The sequence below is a fragment of the Trachinotus anak genome, unplaced genomic scaffold (genome assembly GCF_046630095.1).
Source record: "Trachinotus anak isolate AG129_WGS33_773 ecotype Australia unplaced genomic scaffold, CSIRO_AGI_Tana_v1 ptg000007l, whole genome shotgun sequence".
Lineage (NCBI taxonomy): Eukaryota > Metazoa > Chordata > Actinopteri > Carangiformes > Carangidae > Trachinotus > Trachinotus anak.
In genome coordinates, this window is record NW_027273858.1 from 7,977,150 (window position 1) to 7,998,954 (window position 21,805).

General features: G+C 39.4%; 1 protein-coding gene across 3 annotated transcripts in view; it reads left to right on the plus strand.

Annotated features, from left to right (window-relative positions):
• The window catches only part of LOC139622712 (glutamate receptor ionotropic, delta-1-like), a 222,398-nt gene that overhangs the window by 119,681 nt on the left and 80,912 nt on the right, over nucleotides 1-21,805 (plus strand). For all 3 annotated transcript variants that reach the window (XM_071480238.1, XM_071480237.1, XM_071480239.1), the window contains one exon: nucleotides 16,048-16,332. In XM_071480238.1, the coding sequence (XP_071336339.1) occupies nucleotides 16,048-16,332 (285 nt within the window). The remainder of the gene's footprint in view (nucleotides 1-16,047; nucleotides 16,333-21,805) is intronic.

Below are 21,805 nucleotides of genomic sequence, written 5' to 3' on the forward strand. Positions count from 1 at the left end.
TTGTGATCCGATGTCACTTCTCCGCTCTGTATGCAAATAAACAGGTATGTGGTGTGGTTTTTAGCCAATCCGACAGACTGGTCCGTTATCTGTGAGAGAGAGAGAGAGAGGGAGAGAGAGAGAGCAAATCAATGCATTGCGCACAGCTCTATAGTGAAATAGGGTTTCATCCTTTAGAAATAGTAAAATATTTTCTGTTTATTATGAAACTGTGACAGAATAATTAGACTATGGCAGAGGATGTCAGTAGAGGAGGCGGTCCTTCAATGTGACCTGGACGCATTTGCGTTCAAACTGCAAAAGAATGTGGCCACATGTGGCCCAGACCACCTTCGATTGTGGTCTGAGTGATCGGATCTCAAATGTGTCCTGAATACATCCTGGGTGCGTTCACACCTGTGCTCAGAGCTGTCCACTTGTGATCGGATCACTCAGGACGGATGTTAATACCAGGTCTGAACAGGGCCTAAGATATGAATGTCTAGTTTAGTTCATTATCTAAGTTCCCATAATTCACTCGCGAAAGCGATGACATTTAAAAATAGTACAGGGATGTTGGTCTAAGAGTTTTGTTTTTGTAGTTTTGTTTACGTTAATGCATTACTCAGCTACCAACCCCAGTCACCGCACACATGCAGGCAAACACACACACAACTACAAGCATACAAATATGGTTAACATCATGAATGGGCCTGTTTCCAGGGAAATGGTTGTCAAGTGGTTGCCTGGAAGCCACTCACATGATATAGCCTTCACAGTATACACACCCATGTAAAGCTGAAGCAGACAAATAGAGGATCTGTGTTTAGCAATCCCATCTAACCCAGAGTGGTGAAATGCAATAAGCGAGAGTGTATGCAGGCTTTTACCTGTGGAGGATACATCAGTGTCAGGCCAAAGCTCTCTTTCATGCCTGAGGGACCTCTCTTCCGCATTTTGTTTTTTTTTTTCTCTGCTCACTACTCATCTCCCAAAAAAGAAAATTAATCAAAACTAGGGCACAGAACACAACTAAGAACAAAAAGAAGGGGAGCATGAGGAAATTGGATCCTAATTCATGAAATGATTTGTGGTTTGCTATTTAGGATTTCAAACAATAAGAACTGCTATCAAACACTTGCCTGAGCGGTATCTGAGGGGAACATTTCTTGCTGATTTTAAGTAGTTCTTGTGCCTGCCAACTGAAATAACAATAAAACTACCTTAGTTAGCATGATTATCTATTTTGAAGTTTTTGTAGATTAGCTTCAGGACACAGTCCCTACCAGTAAGAAGATCTTTGAAAAAAAGAATGGCACAGGTTAAAGCTATACTATACAACGGATTTTGATTTTGATTTTTATTTTTTTAATTGAAATATCCTCCATAATATATCTTAATGTGGAGAGGTGCTGTCATAGGCTTCTGTGACCCAGACTCATCAGTCATTTCCATAAGCGTCATATTGTAGCTTTAAGTAACTTTTAGAATGATATGCTGCGCTATGAAGGATGATGCTGTCTGTGTGATTGCAGGATAAACTGGATAGAGTGAAGGAGATGTCATGACACTTGCGTACTCTAATTGTTTATAACATTTGGGAAGACGCTAACATACTGTATGTTACCTATGTTTTCATGTAAATAAAATTATGTGTCATGCGAGTCCACACAAAGTCGTATTTACAGAAGCATGTTTTGGCACACGTCTCCTGCAGTAGTTAATGAACTCAGGAATGTGTGCTGTTGGCAGCTCCGTGCACAGTGTGTCACCTTGGCATTTATCTACAGATGCTCATTACGGACTTTAAAATCCTGCTGCTTGTTGGGTGTTTTTTTCTTTTTTTGTTTTTTGGGGGAAGCAGTGTGGCGCCTTAATGGACTTGATAATGGGGATCTGTCTTGTGACAGCCATTACCGCCTGAGTTTAATGTGCACTCTCAAGGTAGTATGTTGACATTTTCAGCTTGGCACATCCAAAGGCTTGGCTTGTCACGCATGCTGCTCCTATGTGCCCAGCCTTCCAAGGATAATGAGCTAATTTGTTTTTCAACAGGACAGTGCTAACATTAAGAAGAGAGCAGATCGCTTGGGAAAGGCAGTTATTCTTCAAAAGAAAAAACTGTCACCTTTTTATGTGAAGGAGAATTGTTCCAAATGATACAATTTTGAGTCTTTGACCACATTTGTCTTCAGTCATTAGCTCTTGATGTGGTTCCTGGAAGCACAGGCTGATCATTTAGTAGGTCAAGGTAATGAGTGCAAGGTGACTGTAAAAGCATAGCACCCCCAAAAGCTTAACATTCGTTAAACAGTGAGAAGCATAACCACACATTATCTGTTTTCATATAATTTTACGGAACATGAATCTAATACTTGTGCTTTACTTTATGAATATTTTCATGTTTAAAATAGAGTCTGGTGATTGACAAGTTAAAGACAAGCATTCCAAATTACAGAGTATACACTGTGGGTGATAGATAAGCTGCTGGCTGTTGATCTCATTAAAGAAATTATTTTTTGTAAAGCCAGAGAATATAAATTTCAGATAACAAAAGCTTGTTGAACCCTGGAGGATTCTTGTGTTGTGAATTCAAAACATTACTGTCAACAGGAAGTGAGTATAGATTACCATTCTTTCAAGAGTAAAGCAGAGAAAAAAACTTTGCACCATCTGCATTAATAAACTGGCCAATGCACAATTCACTGAAATCATTCTAGATGACTTATATAACCTGATCCCCCTAAGAGAAAAACACTACTAAGAACAGAGAACAGGTTAAATAAACAGTCATTCATCCACCTCACTGATGTTTGTTTACTTTTGCCCACACCATTACCTCATCTAAAGACCTTACTAGTGGTAATTGGAATTTCATTGATGTGTACCTCTTTAAAACGTGGTGACAGCCTGTAGAGTTTACAGCACTCACTAAGGGAAAAAATAAAAATGCAGACGATCAATTGAGCGTATTGTAAAGTCAGACAAGTAATCACACTAATTGTATTTACTTAAATGGGATAACACATTTTGAAAATTATAAATATATCTGCCTACCTGGTTTAATACTAGTAAGTATTTCTCATTGTCATTCACTCTTCTGAATATATGGGATCTTTAGCTTGCTACATGCCAAACTACTTACCAGATAAAACATAATAATATAATATATATATGGCATTTTACATTTGCTGGGTCACTGAAAAACCAGAGCAACTCAATTGCATGGGCTAGCAAACTGACATAATAACGTTAAAGTGGCTAAAAGCTGCACAGTCGCAGAGTCCGGTTCTCAAAGGGATTGGTAATGGGGCTGAAACAATTCCTTGAAGAATGCAATTAATTTGAATATTAAAAATCCTTGTTTCAAATTCTGTCTCCGGCCTTTGTGAGGCTGAAATAACAGAGCACATTTACATGTCTCATGTGGATGCTTTAACTGAAGCACCTGTCAGTACTTATTATGCCGTTTTACCAATGGGTGGCCTACAGTGAGTTTCCTTACACTCCATTGCCACTGCCAGTGCCAGAGGCTCCATTACACAGGTCCTGCATCTTGACATTACACTGACATGTTATACAACTCAGAAGAATGAATCAGCAACATAATAAGCTTGACCCATCAAGTTGATTTAACACTTAAGAAGTAGGCTGTTCCTCACTATTCAATCTTCAGTTTTACTTGTGTCATCATGTCATACATAAGTATAAGTGTCTCACAGTATTATGGAGGGAACCCAAACTATTCCCACAATGAGCAACTTGGTGACAAGGGTGAGGAAAAACTCCCTTTGAACAGGAAGAAACCTCTAACAGAACTGGACTCGGGGTGGGCAGCTGTCTGCCTCGACTATGAGTCAGGTCTTAGTTAATGGCAGTGGTGAATCAAGATTAATTACTCTGCAAAATAGGTGTATACCTATCCGCTATCAGGCTTGCATATGAACACATGTCCGGCTTTGGCTCAAGCTGAGGGAACAGGTGGCTGTGATCCTGTGTGCCAACATGAACCCCAGTGGAGCTGGTTGATGTCTGCGATATTATGGCCAACATACTGTAGAGGCTACAGTCTGGTTTTCAGTAATGCAGCAGATCAGCAATGCTCGCCTCCTGTAAGCTATTCTCTAAGTAGCTGAAGCTGTTCCTCTAAAATGAAGTGACTGTAGCTTAGATTTAAACTTATGTGGATGTGTCATCCAACATGTCAACATGATGGAAATGATGTGAAGACTATCTTGTATGTCGCCAAGTGGCAACCCACCGTGATGTCACCCATTGGTTTGCGAATTGCCATTTTGAAACCTCAAGTTTGCAATTTGGCCGCTGCCATCTTGATTTTTTGAAACCAGAAGAAACCATATTTGGAGAAGAGGGTGGAGCTGAGGAGGAGCGAGGGGTGGAGCTGACCTAAGAGCCGAGGTCACTATGCACACGCACCTAAACTGTCGACTTGACAACGGCATCAATCTTTCGGCTACGCAGCGCTGCTGAATCTGAAGTCATTTTCCATGAGTCGAGGTAAACTTTATTACGAAGTGTTAAAGTACTTTTAATAGTTAATAGCTAAAAGGGACTGCTCTTGATTGACAAGCCAAAATGTGTCAATCATACGTTAGCCACGCCCCAATGCATACCCTACTTTATCGTCTATTTTAAATTAAATGGGACTATAATTCAAAAAATGAACATCATGTTGTATTGAAGAAGACTTGAAACTAGCGATTGAGACCATAAACTCGTTATGAAAACGTTTACTGGGGTCATAAACCAAGTGAGAAGTAGGGTAATTTTCTCATAGACTTCCATACAATCGGACTTCTTTTTGCAACCAGTGGTGTCGCCCCCTGATGGTCATTCGATAGAATGCTGGTTTAAGGCACTTCCGCATTGGCTTCATTTTCCGGAGCCGGCGTCGACGTCCATTTTTATATACAGTCTATGTATGTCGCACACATTATGTGAGGCGACAGTCAGGGAGTACTTGTCATGTGTGTGTTTATTTGCTGAGAGCTATGTACTTTTTTTTTAAATGTGCAGGGGGAAGTCCAGTCACTTCAGTCTGTATATGTTTTTTTTCTTCTCTCAACACAGTTCCAGCAGAAATGTTGTTGTCTTCCCTAAATAAATATTTAACCTTTCTCTTACTAAATGTAGACAAAAGTCATTTTTATTTGGCCTTTGCTATGATAACAATGCACACTTATAATCACAAACCATTTCTGCTGGCCAGTACTTTGTCACATGACACTTTTTACTTGGACTCGCCACAGACTAGCGAGTGATGAAGTTACACCATTTGTTGGAGTTTTCCCATTGGCCATTAAAAAAAAAAGCTCTTTTAAAATGATTGGGCACAAATAGTTCCTATTATGTCATCAGGGGGTGTTGACAGTTGATCCACAGCTGTATCCACTTTGAACCAACAACCCACTGTTGTCCCACTCTGCCAGAAGTAGCCTCCTCCTTGACATTCCAAGACCAAGAGTCATGTCTTCCTGAAGATGTGCAAAACCACATCTCAGCATAGCAGCTGATAATAGTTCACAACTGCTACCAAAATATTAGCCTCTGAAGATGAGTCAACCTATAAAGTGAACTCAGGGTTGCCACAAGAATTTAAAAACTTGTATCGGTAACATGTCAGGGGAAGACTATAAATCACTCAGGCACTTAGGTTATACTCCTGAGCCCTCAACTACGTCTATACTCTGTTATCACACACACCACATGTTAGTCCGGTCAGGGAAATGAGAGAATAAGGGGCTGGGCAGGATAGTTGGGAATTCAGACTGACTATACATTACAATTTCCATTTGGCTCTGATTTTCATAGAAAAGCATAAGCTTGTTCTTTAGTAACGTTTTATACAACCATTGGCTTTGCTTTTTTTTCTTTTTTTTCCATTATTAGTCCTGTGAGGAGCTGCCAGATGATCTGACCACTGTTGTCTGAATTGTGGGTTTTTAAAAAGCTGCTTGTGAATGGAACAAGATTATTAAAACCATTTTATTTAATCCTCTGACATTGTATGCTCATACTCTACAACAGTAGCACAAAGGAAGGGAGCATCCTTGACTGAACTTAGGATAATTCATTATTTATCTTGCATGTTTGAGGTATTGCTTGGGATGCAGATGACAAGGGCAGAAAGACAAGGGCAGATTGATAAGCAACATGCAGGGTGATGTGAAGAGGACAAGTGAGTGGCAAACACAGAGGGATAAGATGAGAAAGAAAAGACCGAGTGAGATATGTAGACAGGGGAAAAAAGAAAGAGATCAGAAGACTACAGACAAAGGGAGACGAAGAAACTGATGATATCAGAACAAATGACACATTACCAAGAGCGAGCGTGAGATGTTTGCTAATTCCAGCAGACAAGCAAACACCCAGCCTGTCCATGTCCCAGTGGTGAATGAGTCATGATTATCCTCTGACAATGCTAGCCAATCTTTCTCGATAACACCATCCAAATCAATCATCACAAAACCCAAGCATGTGTTTGCCATATAAAAACTAGGCCTCATACTCACCTGTTTCAATAATCACCACAGTGCTGCCAATGGCCAGTTGTCCCAACAAGCACTGCTGCATGTAAGTTGTGAGAGAGCTAATCAGCCTTATAAAAGCAAAAGAAAAAAAAACAAACACACACATCATTGCATATGCAAAGGACTACATTATGCACATTAGACTGACCATATTATCCCTGGAAGGAACAAGGGTTGTGCTAAGTTGATAAGAGAACAAGTGACAGAGTCAAACACATTCTGGGAAAGGAAAGAGGGAGTTAAGCGATAACACAAGAAACACAGAATGGTGGAGATTCATTTAAATATAAGTGCAATCCAGAGTGGTATTAGTCATCTCGTTCAAACAGAGACATAAACATGATCTAAGGAGTAAAACCACAATTTTTTATGTTAAAGGCTGAGACTCCCCACCAATGCCTGCCCTGTGAAGCACACCAAAAGCTCAGCGCTTCGGGGAAAAGGGGTTAAGTCGCTACCAATTGTTCAACAGTTGAGCCTGATACCACAAGACATGGCAGCTAGTTGTATCACATGTTGGTGGTGTTGTTTATATCATTGTCTAGTGGCATCAGTTTCAGTGTCAGAATAGCAGTCAGTGACTCAGCACTTTCTGAGAACCGTGCATTGGGTGTGTCTTCTCAGTGTAACAATTCTCTGCTGTTTTTGTTTTGTTTCTTTACTTTGTTCACTGAATGTATAGGGAGTAGAGTATTTTTCATTAGGTTGTGCTCTTCTCCCAGGCTGCAGGGATTTAGACTGCAGGCCTTTTTCTGTCACGTCCCTTGGGTGCTAGCAGTCGAAAAATATCCCCGAGCATAAATTTCATAGGTCCACAGCAGCTATCTTCTTTTGTCAGCTCCGATGTCAGAAATAATAAGAAACAGCTCTCAAAAGTATATTTAACATAGAGACCCAGGCGAGGAGACATGAAAGCATGACAGAACAAACTGGGTCTCATTGTCAATCCACAAACCATTTTGATGTCCAATATACTCCGTATTTTTTGATTGATTGCAGCTTCTGCAGCAAAGAACACAAAGCAACAGCTGTGACACAAAGTCTCCAAGAAAAAGAGTGACTGAAAAACACAAGACACCGTCTCTGTTTTTGCAAGCTACAAGCTTTTACTGTATGACTGTTGTATACAATTGTTCTTTAGATTTCCCACAAAGCAGCAGCCAGTTCCTCTGTGAGCTTCTAAGGCCAGTCTGCCCATAGTGCAGGTTAGATAACATTATAAATGTCTGTAATTGGTTTTTTTATACACACACAGAGGGAATTTGTTATTACAGTACATTATGTCTGAAAGTGGTAAAAAGCCCCTGCAAGACTGCTTTAAATGCACCCACTGGGATGTTTTTCTCTTGCCAAATGGTGATGGCACAGATGGACTGACAGACCGTTCGACGGAGTCTATCAGCTTCTCTCTGGACACCTCTGTTCTGGTCAAAACTGTCCACCTTTTCCCCAACAACAAGCCCAGGGTTACCAAGGACATCAAAACACTGACAGAAAGAAGGCAGCATTTGGGTCAGGGGACAGGGAGGCAGCTAAGTCTGGAGAGGCATGAGGACCATCACTGGTTACAAGCCCAGCAGTCAGATGGTTGATAGGAATATTGACAGCCAATGAGTTTCACCATTTCTGTGATACACTTGTCAGTCAGTCTCACATTAAACCACTTTGATCAACAACCACCCAGCAACAACGCCACCTCCAGCCCACTAAACATCTCTGCTGCCCAGGTGAAAAGGACAAAGTAGATGGCAAAGGCTGCCGGTCCCTACAACATCAGCCCAAGTGTGCTCGAGACCTGCGCCCCCCAGCTGTGTCTGGGGAAAGGTCCCTGTTTTGAGGAGGACATTGTGCCTGGTTCCTGTACCGAAGGAGGCCCATCTCAGTGCCGCCAGTAGTATTGACCTCCCACATCATGACGGTTTTTGAAAGACTGGTGCTGGATTCCCTCCGGCCACTGGTTCAGCCTTCATTGGACGCCCTCCAACTGGATAACGGAGTGGACAATGCCATTGTAGTCATACTCCACTGTGCCCACACCCACAGGCCAGGGAGCTCAGCCAGAGTAATTTTCTTTGATTAATTTTCTTGCTGTGCTGGGGAGGAAGATGACCTCACTGAGTGTTGAGCATTTGTAACAAAGCAGTTTCTCTGTGGGTGTCAGTAAAGTTTTTCTGATTCTGAAATTGGTTGTCTTTTCAGTCAGATTAAGATAATGTGCCTGATAAGAAAACTGGATTTAGTGTAGCAGTGCCTCATATGTCTAGTGCAACACTGCCACCACTGCAGTGAATTATTCACAAGTTGGTGGAGCCATTTTAGCAATTCATAAAGTGTCAACAATAACTGCCTTTGCTCTGAGAATCAAGAGGAATTGACTTTTGAGTTCTTGCTGTTGGGAAAAAAAGTCTATGATTTTGGAGATCAGAAAATAAAAATGTTGATATGAATATATATCTGATATAAATATGTTAGTTCAGCTGCACTATCATGATTATTAAAAATAGATTGTGTTGGAGCAATCCATCATAATGTTCTAAAAACCACCTTTCTGGCCATTATTTTTCAAATGCCGTAACTCTGGAACAGAAGAGGAGATTGACCATATATCACATTTGGTCAGACACTGAATTGGTCAGACTAGTCTTGGTTGCCCACCTTGAAAATACACTTAATACTTTTTATTAAATTCCTTCTTCACTACATATATTATATGAGTCTGGACAGACATTGATATAAGCTGCATATTAACTAGATGGTGAAGGCATACAATCAAGTGTTCATACTTCTATTTTTTTTTTTTTAAATATCTTGCATCTCTCAGATCTTTCCAAGCGTCTACCGCATACAGAGGTAAACAATCTACTGTAATGTCATTTCTCCCTTTTCCAAAGTATTGCTTGTGTTTTTTTTCCCCTTTATTAACCAGGTGGTAGTAAAGAGCTGACAGGAAATGACAGGAGAGAAATGCCATGGTACAAATGTCTACAGCTGGACTTGAACCAGGAACATTGCTATAACATGGTCAGCATCTTAACTCCTCAGTCACTAGGATCTCTCTGAAATATCATATCAATCCAGAAGACCTCCGCCAAATACAACCTTTTGTGAATCTTTTGTTGAGACTGTATAAGGAGGTTACCAGTCAAGCTAATTTCAGAGACTGGAGGTTGTGGTGGTGCTCTATTGAATTGCATTATTTTGTGAGGTGTTCCTGACAATGCCTGAGGACAAAACAGAAATTGAACATTGAAGCTTGACAAAGCTAATATTTACTGCAGGGCTAGTGCATTGGGTCATTCTGCAATGTACAAGTCCTGTTGTTATTGTATCCACTCCCTTTATAGAGACAGTATCTACTGTAGTAATTCTATTTCTACCTGTCACTTGTCTGGAAGGTAGCCTATAATTTACAGTGGTGAAATACTCCATCACAGTTCAGATGACATGGGCAGTCTTAGCATCAATAGTATTGACGGGTATATATACTCTTATCTTAGTCTGACAGCAGGAGTGCAGGCAAAGGGAAAGGGCCATGGATGTTTATCTTCACAAAAGATGAGAGCAAGACAAGATTGAGTGAGTGAAAGAGAAAGATAGAGAGACGATTCATTTTTACTGGAGGTACAATGTTGCTGCACACTTCAGTGTTGAACTAAGCTGCAGTCCAGCTGCCATATAATACTGATCTCTCCCATTTGTACTCTCTGTGTGGTGAAGAGCTATAATATTGGGGAAAAGCTGCCAAAAGCAGTGTGTAAGGACCTATTCATAATGTAGAAATGACACAACATCCAGTCTCCTCTTAGCTGAGCGTGATCTGGATCATTTAAAGCTCTTATGAATGTTCAACCAGCTAAAATATAAAAAACTGCACTATATGCCAGTTTTCCCTGCTGAATACTTAAAAGCCATCAATGACTAATTTAGAAGTTGGGTCGATCTCAGCACCACATGATGAGGTCACGATACCAGAAATGTAGTAGTCAGTACTAATGCCAAAGAAAGTCCATGATTCTTGATTAAAATATACCACACTGCCGAAAGAAACAGAAAACAGAGGTTGCTGCACACACAGTGCACACACAGCTAACACTGCTAGCATGCTGCTGTTAGCCTGAACAAGATAAGAATAGCAAGCCTTTGTGAACGTTGTGTGTGAAGTGCTGCTACAACAGATCAACAGATGTTAATAACTGTCACTCACTCACCCTGAATTCTGAACTTGTTGAAGTGCTTAAATAAGTTTGAGGTGTCTCCTCCCTTCATTTGCATACATACAACTTGTCCCTGATGATTTATGTCAAATAAAAAATATCTCAGTACCTATGGTACTGTAAAAAACTTTGTGCAGACCCCAGCAAAATCACATCATCATCATTTATATGTTTTTCATTGAATGTAAAAAGGAAAAATTACCATTTCCACTAGAATCATGACACAGATTTCAATGGTGATATTTGTCAAAGTAAATATATGGTAATTCTTAATTTTCTTAATAATTTTTTTTCTTGGATCCAACATTGGAACAGTTCCAATTTTCACTTTGCAGTAGTTTTTTTCTAAAAAAGATTAAAATTGTATGTTGAATCAGATGTTTCCTCAAACTCTTTTGTTTGATCACCTGTAATTTACCATAGATAGATAGATAGATAGATAGATAGGTAGATAGGTAGGTAGATCGATACTTTATTGATCCCTCGGGGAAATTGTTATTTAGTTTATATAGATATATGTTACATATACATTATATTACACATATAACACATATTATAATTATTATTATGAGGTATAACATCTTCTTTATCTCATAATTTTATATTAAGATTGAATAAGTATGCATTTATCCTAAAAATAAAAAGAATAATACAGTCAAAGTAAAAAGAAAAAATCTGCTTTTAAAACTGCACAAAACAGACATTTCATTCGGCATCACATATTACAAGCTGTCTCAATTAGATCCGTTACACCATTGTCACTGCAAGGTAGAGTGGCGTTGACAACACTGTCAAATTTATCCCAGTGGTGACTCTCTTCTTTGAATCCCAGGATTGTGCTCTGAGTCAGAGCAAACTAAATGAGACTGTCTGATTTGACTGTGAAATCACTGAGACAGCCCCAATTTATGCAGTATTCACTACAGCAGTGGTGTGGTGGTTCATCTCATCCCTTCATATTACATTGATAAAATGAGGGCAAGACACTGATGACATCCTGTTTTCATGGGAAAACAGATTGTGTGGCAAGAAGTTGTAATGTCTTCTTGATCATAATTTCCCCTGCACCATACACGCATAACTGAACTGGTCTGATGAGGCAGGACTTGTGCGGAAAAATACTGTGTCTTTTTTGTTGATCAGACCTAATCTGCATGGCAGATGTCATTTCAAAGTGTTTCAATTATGAGTGTGGGGACATGAAAAATACTGCCTCCACTCTCCCAGCCCCTTTGCTGATTTGGTCTGCGAGCTCCCTGACAAATTAAAATGCATGATCTCATTGTGATTGTATTTATACCAGGATCTGAAAGTACAGTGTTGATTAGACATGTTTGAAAATTAATTCACCACTACTGAGTTCAGCATCCATCAATCAACCATACCATTACTGAGAAGAAAATCTCTCTTTCTACAGAAAACAGCTGTTGTTTGCATCTCCCTATTGTAACTCCTTTCAATTACAGAAGACTTGTTGGCTCTTTTTAAAATCCTTCCATCCATCTATTTCCATCCATAGACACGGCCTACACATTTAATGAAATTAATCCATAAATAGAATTATAATAAATCAGTGGTCTCAGGATGTTTCATATGCGTTTAGGAAGAAAAAGAAAGCTTTTCTTTCAAGGTGTATGTATAAGACTGCTGTTACATGCTGACAGTAGATGTCAGATAGCTAGCAGGACATGAGTGATGGCCACTGTCCACTTCAGGGGGAACATTTAAGAGTCATTATTCCACCATTATCATCCTTGCCAATGACTGTGGAGCCCTCCTCCCTCCTGTCAGTGTGCTGTCTGCTGTATAATGGGCACGGGGTATCCATTAGGAAGCCAAAATGGTTGCAGTCGCACTTTAGCCACAGTCTACTAAAAGTGGCTGAGGGACGGGGGGTAGGGGTTACGTATTATAGGAATAAAAAAAAGCTCAGGCAAAGATGCTGGAGCAATGACAGATGGTGGAACAAGTGAAATAAATAATGAATGCCGTACTGCTGTAATTTAAGATACATATTCAGGAACACTAAAATATACTACAGGTGCAAAATAAAGGCTGACAATCATTTCACAATCATTTGGTCTTGAAATATTTTTGGGCTGCAACCAATGATTTCATTCATTATCAATTAATCTCTTAGATTATTTTTTGGATCACTCAATAGACATCAAAACATCACCCTGACATTTCATAGACTAAATGAACAAGTCTGTGAAATTTCAGGGAGATGTCTTGTTTTGTCTAACAGTCCAAAGACCCATTTAAAATAATATAAAACACAGAGAAGCAGCAAATCTTCAAATTTAGAAGTTTAAACAAGAATATGTTTGCCATTTTATGATTAATTTATAATCAAACTTGTTGCTGATTGATGTCTGTTAATAGATTAATTGATTAATTGAATTGTTTTTAAGCTCTAATACATTTGTGTTTAAAATAGCACATGTAGCCTCTTTTAAATTGATCCACGCACCAATCACAGCATATCTACACAGCCCTGGAAAGTTTATACTGAGTGGGCTGCACATGAGAAAACTTGTTAACAGGGAACCAGCTCTTAGGAACAGACTGCTCTGTTTTCAGTACATAGCACAGCGCGCAGTTTATTGTTGCCATCTGACACATTTAGACATTGTATCAGTGTTAAAACATGCTCTAGTTTTGTATTACTGTCAATCACGTGGCGTCCTGCTGAGCATTAGCATGTCACGCTGCACTTCCAGAATGTTTGCCAAGTGCTCTGCTGCACATATTGGCCCCCACAACAGCAACACCCTCCCTTCTCTCTGCAGAAGTACATCGTCTTTCTTGAACTCTCCTGAGTATTCATGCAAAAAGCTACAAATAATCCCTCTACTTCTCTCGCGCTGTTCTCCTCATCGCTTCTTGTTCTGCGCTCTCTTTCTTGTTCTTCTTCAACTAGAACAACGACAGTGCATCTGCCTCTGCTTCGACTGTCTGACATTCCTACTTTCCCGGCTCCTCCTCAGTATGTTATTTAGTTGCCTCTGTACTCATGATTTACAGTGCCTTAATGTAGTCCTGTGCATGCAGTCAGCAGATGAAATCGCCATTTGTCACATTAATAGTCCTCCCCCTCAGCTACGCATTCACACCCACACACACACATACAAGCCTTTTCCAGTATGGCTCCATTCACAGAACACCACCCCTCTCTCTCTCATCACCTTCCTTTTCTCCCCTTTCTCACCTCTCCTTCTTCGACCTCTATCCTCATCCCTAATGCCTCCTCTCCACGGCCACCCTCCTTTTTCTACACCTCCCCATTCACACCTCCTCTGGTATCATGTTGGATTTATCTTCATAGTATCTTACCTGTATGTTCCTTGTGCTTCTTATGATGCTCAATATCACAGGTTTATTAGATGAAATGTTGCCTTAGACTGCATTGCTGTTGCTTTGTGCTAAATTCTGCATTGACATTGAAGTCGACTCTATAATTAGCTATTATGAAATGCAGCAACATGCAATGCAGCAGAACATTTAATTGTTGTTTTGTACAATATGCTCAGCTGTTTGTGCTGAAATTATAAGAGCCCTGCTGTGTGAGAAATAGTGACTTGAATTTTAAAGACCTGTCTTATGTCACATGCAAAATTAGACTGTAGACTGCATCCCTCTAGTAGATGATTATGCAGCTCATAGCAGAGAGGGAGTTTAAAATTAAATGTGAATAAAATATTCTTCATTCAAACTGTTGCATTTGGATTCACGTCACTTTCTCATTCATGCTAATTGACTATTTGTGTGTTTGCATCTTGTATCCAAGAAAGGATGCGAATATATTTGGTCGGCTAATATGGGCAACAAATAATGAATGTGTACTTGTGCTCTAAGAAACCTTTGAAGAATATAAGCTGTGGTTTCAGCTCAGAAAGAAATATTGTTTCAAATATATATCTTGTATTCGTGAAAATGTCCTAATTCGAGGCACAGTTGCTTTCAGTCTGTGTGTTAAACCTAACAGTGTGAAATTAGGATCAGTATCTGTTTTCTGCAGATGAATGTTTCAAAAGCACTTTAAAAGCAAGTTTTAGATTTGTCTAAGTAAAAAGAGCATGTGAACTGCACTTTCCCTTTAAACTACACATAAATGTATTAAAGATAGAATTATGAAATTATGTTATAAATATAATTTGCTTAAAATATATTGTATAGTACTTCTTCACAGTGATAGCAAAACAAACTCGGATATCAGCTGTCAAATAATCTGAAAAGCAAAATAACAAATACCTGATAGTACAGATCACTGCAACCTCAAGTCTACCTACTGGTATTAAATATTTACCACCACAGCTTTTCTTGTCAATGTCGGATGTATTAAAAATGTCAAAGATGGCATTTTCTTCTTAAAAAGATATTTGACATTTTGTTCCAGCCTGCTGGAACATGGCCTACCTTAAGAGGATCTAAAACAGATTTTGCCCAAATAACATGTCTAAATAAAAATGTAAGGACGTTAAGACCCAACACAGACACTACAAGCATGTGTCTGCAGTCTTAATCTGCACTGGTTTACAGAATTCCACCCTGTCTACATGACAGAGAGAGAGAAAGTGAGGGGTGTGTGGGACTGTATTTGGTTTAGACTCATGGGAGGCGTCATTTTGCATCTAACCTTCTGCATCAGGCATGAATATTCTTGATTTTTATTTGTCATAGATTCCACCCACTCAGTTGCCACCTTTGGTCTGTGTTTTTTCCAGAGTACCACACTGACTCCTGCAGCTCTGTGATTCATCTGCTGTTTTCATGTGATTGTTACCTTTTAACAAGCATTGCTGCTTTAATCAGCTGTCTCGTTTTTGTCTGGGGACAAGGATTAGAGGATGCCCCCCCCACTGAATCTCTCATCTACACATTATAATACAACTTCAGTACCAACCCTCTCCTTTCTGTGATCTGTTCTGTACTGCAGAGGCTCAGACGTAATCCTAAGTAGGATACACAAAGAACCATCTTGAATTCTTAAGCCCAGTTGAACACACTTTCTTGAATAATGTGCAGCACTCTTAAAACCTGAAAAAATGATTCTGAAGTGAAAATCTTGTTGGAACTGATGACAGTTTGATTTGACATTTGAAGCATATCTAACCATGTTTTATCTCATTTCTCCTCTTCTCTATTCCAACCCTGTTTTTCTCCATCTGTGTGCTTTTTCCTATTTCTCTCTTTCTCTTGTGTCCCTTCACATACTTCTGTGTCCTTCATCCTTATTTACCTCCTCAAATCATTTTAACCACCCCTCATCCTTCTCTCTGTTTTTTCTTTTCTCTGTCCAGCATGCGAGCTGATGAACCAGGGGATCCTCGCTCTGGTCACATCTACAGGCTGTGCAGCCGCAAGTGCCCTGCAGTCCCTGACAGATGCAATGCACATCCCGCATCTCTTCATCCAGAGAAACGGGGATGGTTCACCCCGCACTGCCTGCCAGCTCAACCCCAGCCCAGACGGAGAGAGCTACACGTTGGCTGCCCGTCCACCTGTTCGAATCAACGACGTCCTGCTCACCCTCATCTCTGAGCTGCACTGGCAGAAGTTCATCATCTTTTATGAGAGCGACTATGGTGAGTAAGGGCAAATGAGAGCAGCTGATGGCTAAATGTATCCTATAAACATGACAATTGTATGTAAGATGATCTCTTTCATTTAAATGTAAATGTGCCAAAACCATCCCCAGTGTCAGGGGCAGATCAGTTTGCTGCTGAAGTAAATCCGTATTAACACTAAGAAATCTGAAAAGAATACACTGAGTTGGAACTAAGATGAAAGAGCATCACCACTCCCACACAGACGCACACACATACACACACATACTGTATATGCACACTGCTAAAAAATAAATCAAAGTTCAGAGGAATTGTAAGGGAAAACAAGATCTCTGCAGTGCACTCACCATCAGTAGCATCCCTATGAAGAGACAGGTCTGAGCCTAATTGGCTCATTTGCGGCACTAGAGAATGAGTGTGTGTCCCAACAGTACTTTATTTATTCTCTGATGTTCTCCATTTCGGTTTCATTATTCTCACCACGGCGCCCCTGTGGACTAGACCTTTCTTGACCCACATTTGGCAAAGGCAAGGGATTGTGGCTCCAGAAGTGACTGGCAAGGTAGTACAAGGGCAGAAAGATGAGGGGACTATATTGCTGCATTGGCATTCCACAGATGATGCTTTGCCACTGCTGGCTAATCTTTTTACTGCTTGGAAAAGTGCAATCTAGAAGGTAGTGTAAATCTGTTTTATTTTTTTCGGTACAGTGGAAGCTGCAGTCTATGGAGTATACTAAAGCAAGCCCTCAAGGGGATACAGCCACCCACAATCCTTATACAAGCTTCCACCCCGCAGTTTGAACTCCGCAGCAGTCACAGTGCTCCATGTGAATGTATGTGACATGTTTCACAATTACACAGATCTGTCCTTGGATTTGCTTCTGACATTGGCACTTGTTGTAGAAAGTACACTCTGAGCTTTGATTTAGACAGATTAAAATCCCACCACAGAGGGGCATCTGTCATACTGTCTGACTACGGGAGACATTAAATCCCGAGGCTCAGGAGTAGTGACGTCATGCCACATGACCAGCATGTACATCATAATAGTGTGTACTGTGCAGCAATTCCATATCACACTCATTAAATAGTGGCAGAGCTGGGGACTCAAACTACAAACATCCATTGGTGGAAAGTAACAAAGAATATTTAGTTAAGTCCTCTAAAGTGATAGTGCAGGTTATTGACGTGGCGTTGTGTGAGGTACTTATCTATAGTCAGTGTACAACCTGCAGTAGATCTGGATCTGCGTACTCCCAGTTTGGAGTGCCAGCACAGAAGCTGAGCAATGTGCTGTGGATGGACCCTCAGAAATGTGTTTTAGCCACTTTAAATAAATGCCCACCCAAAAAAGCCAGTATCAGCTGAAGTGTGCACTAAATTTAGAATATTTTCACTTCTTTGTCTTGCCGTCAAACAGCCCTTTCCTTTGGCACTACATTTTCTCAGCTGTTGAACTTACATATTCCTAGGTGTTTGTCTGACTAGCTGTCTTTCTATCTATCTGTCTTTTCTTTAGACTAGCTAGCTGTCTGACTGTCTTGTTATCTGTCCATCCATCTGCATTTTAAGGATTTTTTTAAGCTGTCTCTTAGTTTCATTCACTGATATCTTGTCAGGAACTATCAATGTATAACATCTCACGCCAGCACAGTGCCCTGTAGCCTTCAGTTAAAAGTCCTGTGAGAGGTAACCTATGTCTAATGAATGAAGGCTCAGTTTAACACAGGGGTACTGGTGAGAAATAAGGGCTGGGAATACTAGTTCTGACAAACTAGCCCTTTTTTTTTTAAGTCTGCTAAATTAGGTGCGACAAAGTCGGCACCATTGACATTTGCTTGTGTTACACTGTTTAACTCTGCACTCGTTTAATTAAGGAATGTAGCGGCTAATTAGGACTCACATCACAGAACAGTCAAAATACCCGTGGTGCCTGCCTAGAAGCAGTACCACAGTGACCCACACCATTGCCTAGAGAGAAGAGTCCTGTCTGCAAATCTGTGTTGGCACTGAGTGAATGTTGAAATTATGCTTAGCACGTGTGAGTAGGGAGAAACAGCTGCAGGAGTTCACTAAGTTTTACTCAGATTATGAATTTGTTTATGTGTGTGTGTTTGGATGTGGTAATGAGTAATTTAACACATTATTTATGATAAATAAGTGTTTAATTTCTCAAACCTGTGCTGATTTGTATGAGTTGTATTTACTTTCCGAATCCGAGGTGGGTATAATGTGATTTCTTTTTTCTCAAAAATAACAGTTTTTTGACAGTTACTTAAAAAAAAAATAAACATGTTTACTTCAAAACCCTCTTATTTTCAAAAAGGTTATGGTTAAAATGAGAAACTGTTGGAGAAATAAAGATTAGAAGTTTACAAATCTGCCACTGGATTCCAGCTTTTGGTATTTATGAAACAGACATATTTCAGTTGATACCAAAAAACACCCACACTGGAACTTCGGTTGATTGATGATGATGTAGGAGAATATCCTGTGGATTGCTCAGGTAATCTAAGTGTCTACACCTCAAAGATTCATCATAGCAGTGCTGAGCCTTAACATGTGCAACAAAGTTAACAGGAGAGGCAGGGAGATGTCAGTCAGGTACAGTGTGTGCACAGTCACAAAGGAGAAGTCAAATCAAAGAAGTAAAAAAACACTCCAGCTTCAGTGTGACTTGTTAGAGCTGGACATGGACTTGTTAAGTAACAGGGTTAAAAGGATACAAGTAATCAAAAATACTTCCTGTCAAGCTGCTTGTCTAGGTTGAGTGCATACAGCTAGTTAAAATTTAAATTCCAAGTCATGATAAGAAAGTTGCATTTTCAAAAAATAAATACCAATAAAGAATTAGAAAACTCATGACCCAAGACGTAAGAGGTTTCACCACTGTAACTAATCCTCCGCAGGTTCTCAGAGAAATACTGTTTGACATCTGCAGCTGATTCAACACATCACAGCAATTCTCAGGTTTCCACACCAGCTTTTAGTGTGTCATACAGTAGCCTTTAAAGTACTGCTGATCATCTATAAATATCTCAGACGTTTAGCACCAAAAATACTCTGAGCTTCTCTGAGCCTGATCCTGGTCATGCTATTGGAAGTGGAAGTGGTTTTAACTACAAACAAAGAAGCAGCTTTTCATTACTATGCTACACAAGCACTCCAACTACCTTTAAAACCTTTTAGAACAAATCTTCACCACTGCCTACAGCAAAATCTTAAGCAGCCACACAGTTATCTGCCTTGTGATTAAATCCTGAACTCTACCTGCTTTTTTAAAGATCTAAACATTTGTTTACCTTGTTCTAATTTGTGCTTTATGTGTCTTCTGCTCCTTTCCCCTCTTTTAAGTCTTATGCATTATGTAAAACACATTGAATTGCTTTTAAAGTTGCGATAAAAAACGTAATCTTGCTTTAGAATACTGCCAGTTGTTTTATTAATCATTTTCTGACAAGAATACCTCTGATTTTCTGCTATGATATCAACCACTAGACCCTGTGATACATTAAAATTTGGTGAAGCTGCAACATATTATTCATTAGTTATCACGCTACCTAATCATTACCTGAGGAAGAAACAGTGAAAAAAACTTGTCCATTTAAGTAGACAGCATTTGAGCCATTGCACTTAATTTATTCAGCCAGAGGCCTAACTCACTACTTGATGAGATTTGAATAAAATTAATATTTAAAATTTCAAGGTGAACTGTTTTGCTAACTATTCAGAAACTAATTTTAAATTAATTCAACTCAGAAATGTAAGTTTGCCTCCTGCCTTAGAAAATTTGAGTTAACTAAACTTAGATTAAATAGTTAGTTTAATGCCACTTAATGAATTTTGAAAATGTACAACTGACTTTACTGAATTTGAAAAAAAAACAATAAATGTGAGATGTTGGAAGGACTGTTTAGTCACTGTCACTACAGAGAGTTGCTTTCCTTTTACATTTCTCAGTTTAAAGCGTCACTTCTTCTTTTGCGATAAAGAACCTCCAGTTAAAGCTGTTGAAGCCATTTTGTCCCAGAGTCAGTACAAAGACAACATGCAAGGTTTCACCAACTTCATTCAATGCTAACCTTCACCACGGCATCATAGCATTGTTTTCATTAACATGATAATAAACCAACCATGACTTTGCTGCACATGTATTAGACAAACAAGTTTACACCATGTATGTTTCTACAACAAAAGAGAGTCTCAGGAGAGTCAACTCTCAAACATTGCATGCTGGGAAGTCTGTTAATATGCTAGTTTTGTTCCTTTAAAAAATTGAATGAGTTGTGTGAACTCTCAGATCATTCATTCAGCTCATCATTTCAAGTCAAGACCTCACTCATGTGTTGAAATTCTTAAATGGTCTGAAAATTAAAACTGGAAATTCTAAGTTTAATTAACTTGAATTTAACAAAACTTAAATATTTACATCAAGTTAAAGAAAAGTTAAGTTGATTCAGCTAAATTTCTGTATGATATTTTGTCCCTGCTTCTGCCATCACCTCCCATTTACAATCATTTAAAAATAAAACTTCATAAGCATACTTAAGAACTTCACATTGCTTCCAACACATACTGTCAGATCGCTGGTAATCAAACAGGGGAAATGAGATTATGTAACTTTACTCATAGCGCTGCAGCTCACATCATGTTCTCGGTGTGATCTTGCCAAAGCCTTCCTGTCTTCTCTCTTCATCTCTCTATCTATGTTTAGCATGAAAAGTACAGGAAGTGACACCCCCATCACCAGGAACGATCCTTTCATTTTTCATGTTCTCAAGCCATCTCCAATGACTGTGATACAGAGCTTTTTGTTAAGGGTTTTTGGGCTGAAACTAATGATTATTTTTCATTATTGATTGATATCATGATTATTTTGTCAATTAATTGTGTGGGCATTACATGCCAGAAAATGGAAGGAAAAAATGTCCTCAAGGTTTCCTAAAACCCAGTTTGATCTATTTTAAGTGCTTGCTTCATCCAAGCCACAGTCCCAAAGACACTGAGTTAACAGTATTGTAAGAATTGTTGTCCATTAATGGACTAATAGTTTCATACAGAGAATCAAATGTCCGAAAGCACTGAGCTGATTGCCCACCATGCTGTATATGAATCAGTGCAAATACTTGAAGCAAATCAGCAAATGCTGATTAAGTAGGCTGCTCTCTACGACTTGTAGAGGGACGATATCCAAACTGAGTGTGACAGGACCCAGCGTTCTGTCTTGTCCTTTCTGTTTCTTCTTCTTCTACACTCCATTTCCTGTTATTGCCTCTTTTAAATATCCTCATGCACCTCCTTGTCTTTCTTTTTTTCTGCATCCTGAACTTTAATTTCCATCTTCCTCTTTCCTCTGTTATTCTTTTTTGTCTCTACATCTGTCTCTCCAACCGCGGTCCTCAACTTCGTTTTGCATGACCAGAAACATCTTCTCCTCTTCTGCATTTTCCAAAAGCTCCTCTGGGTTCTTTCTTCTTTTGCAGTACTTC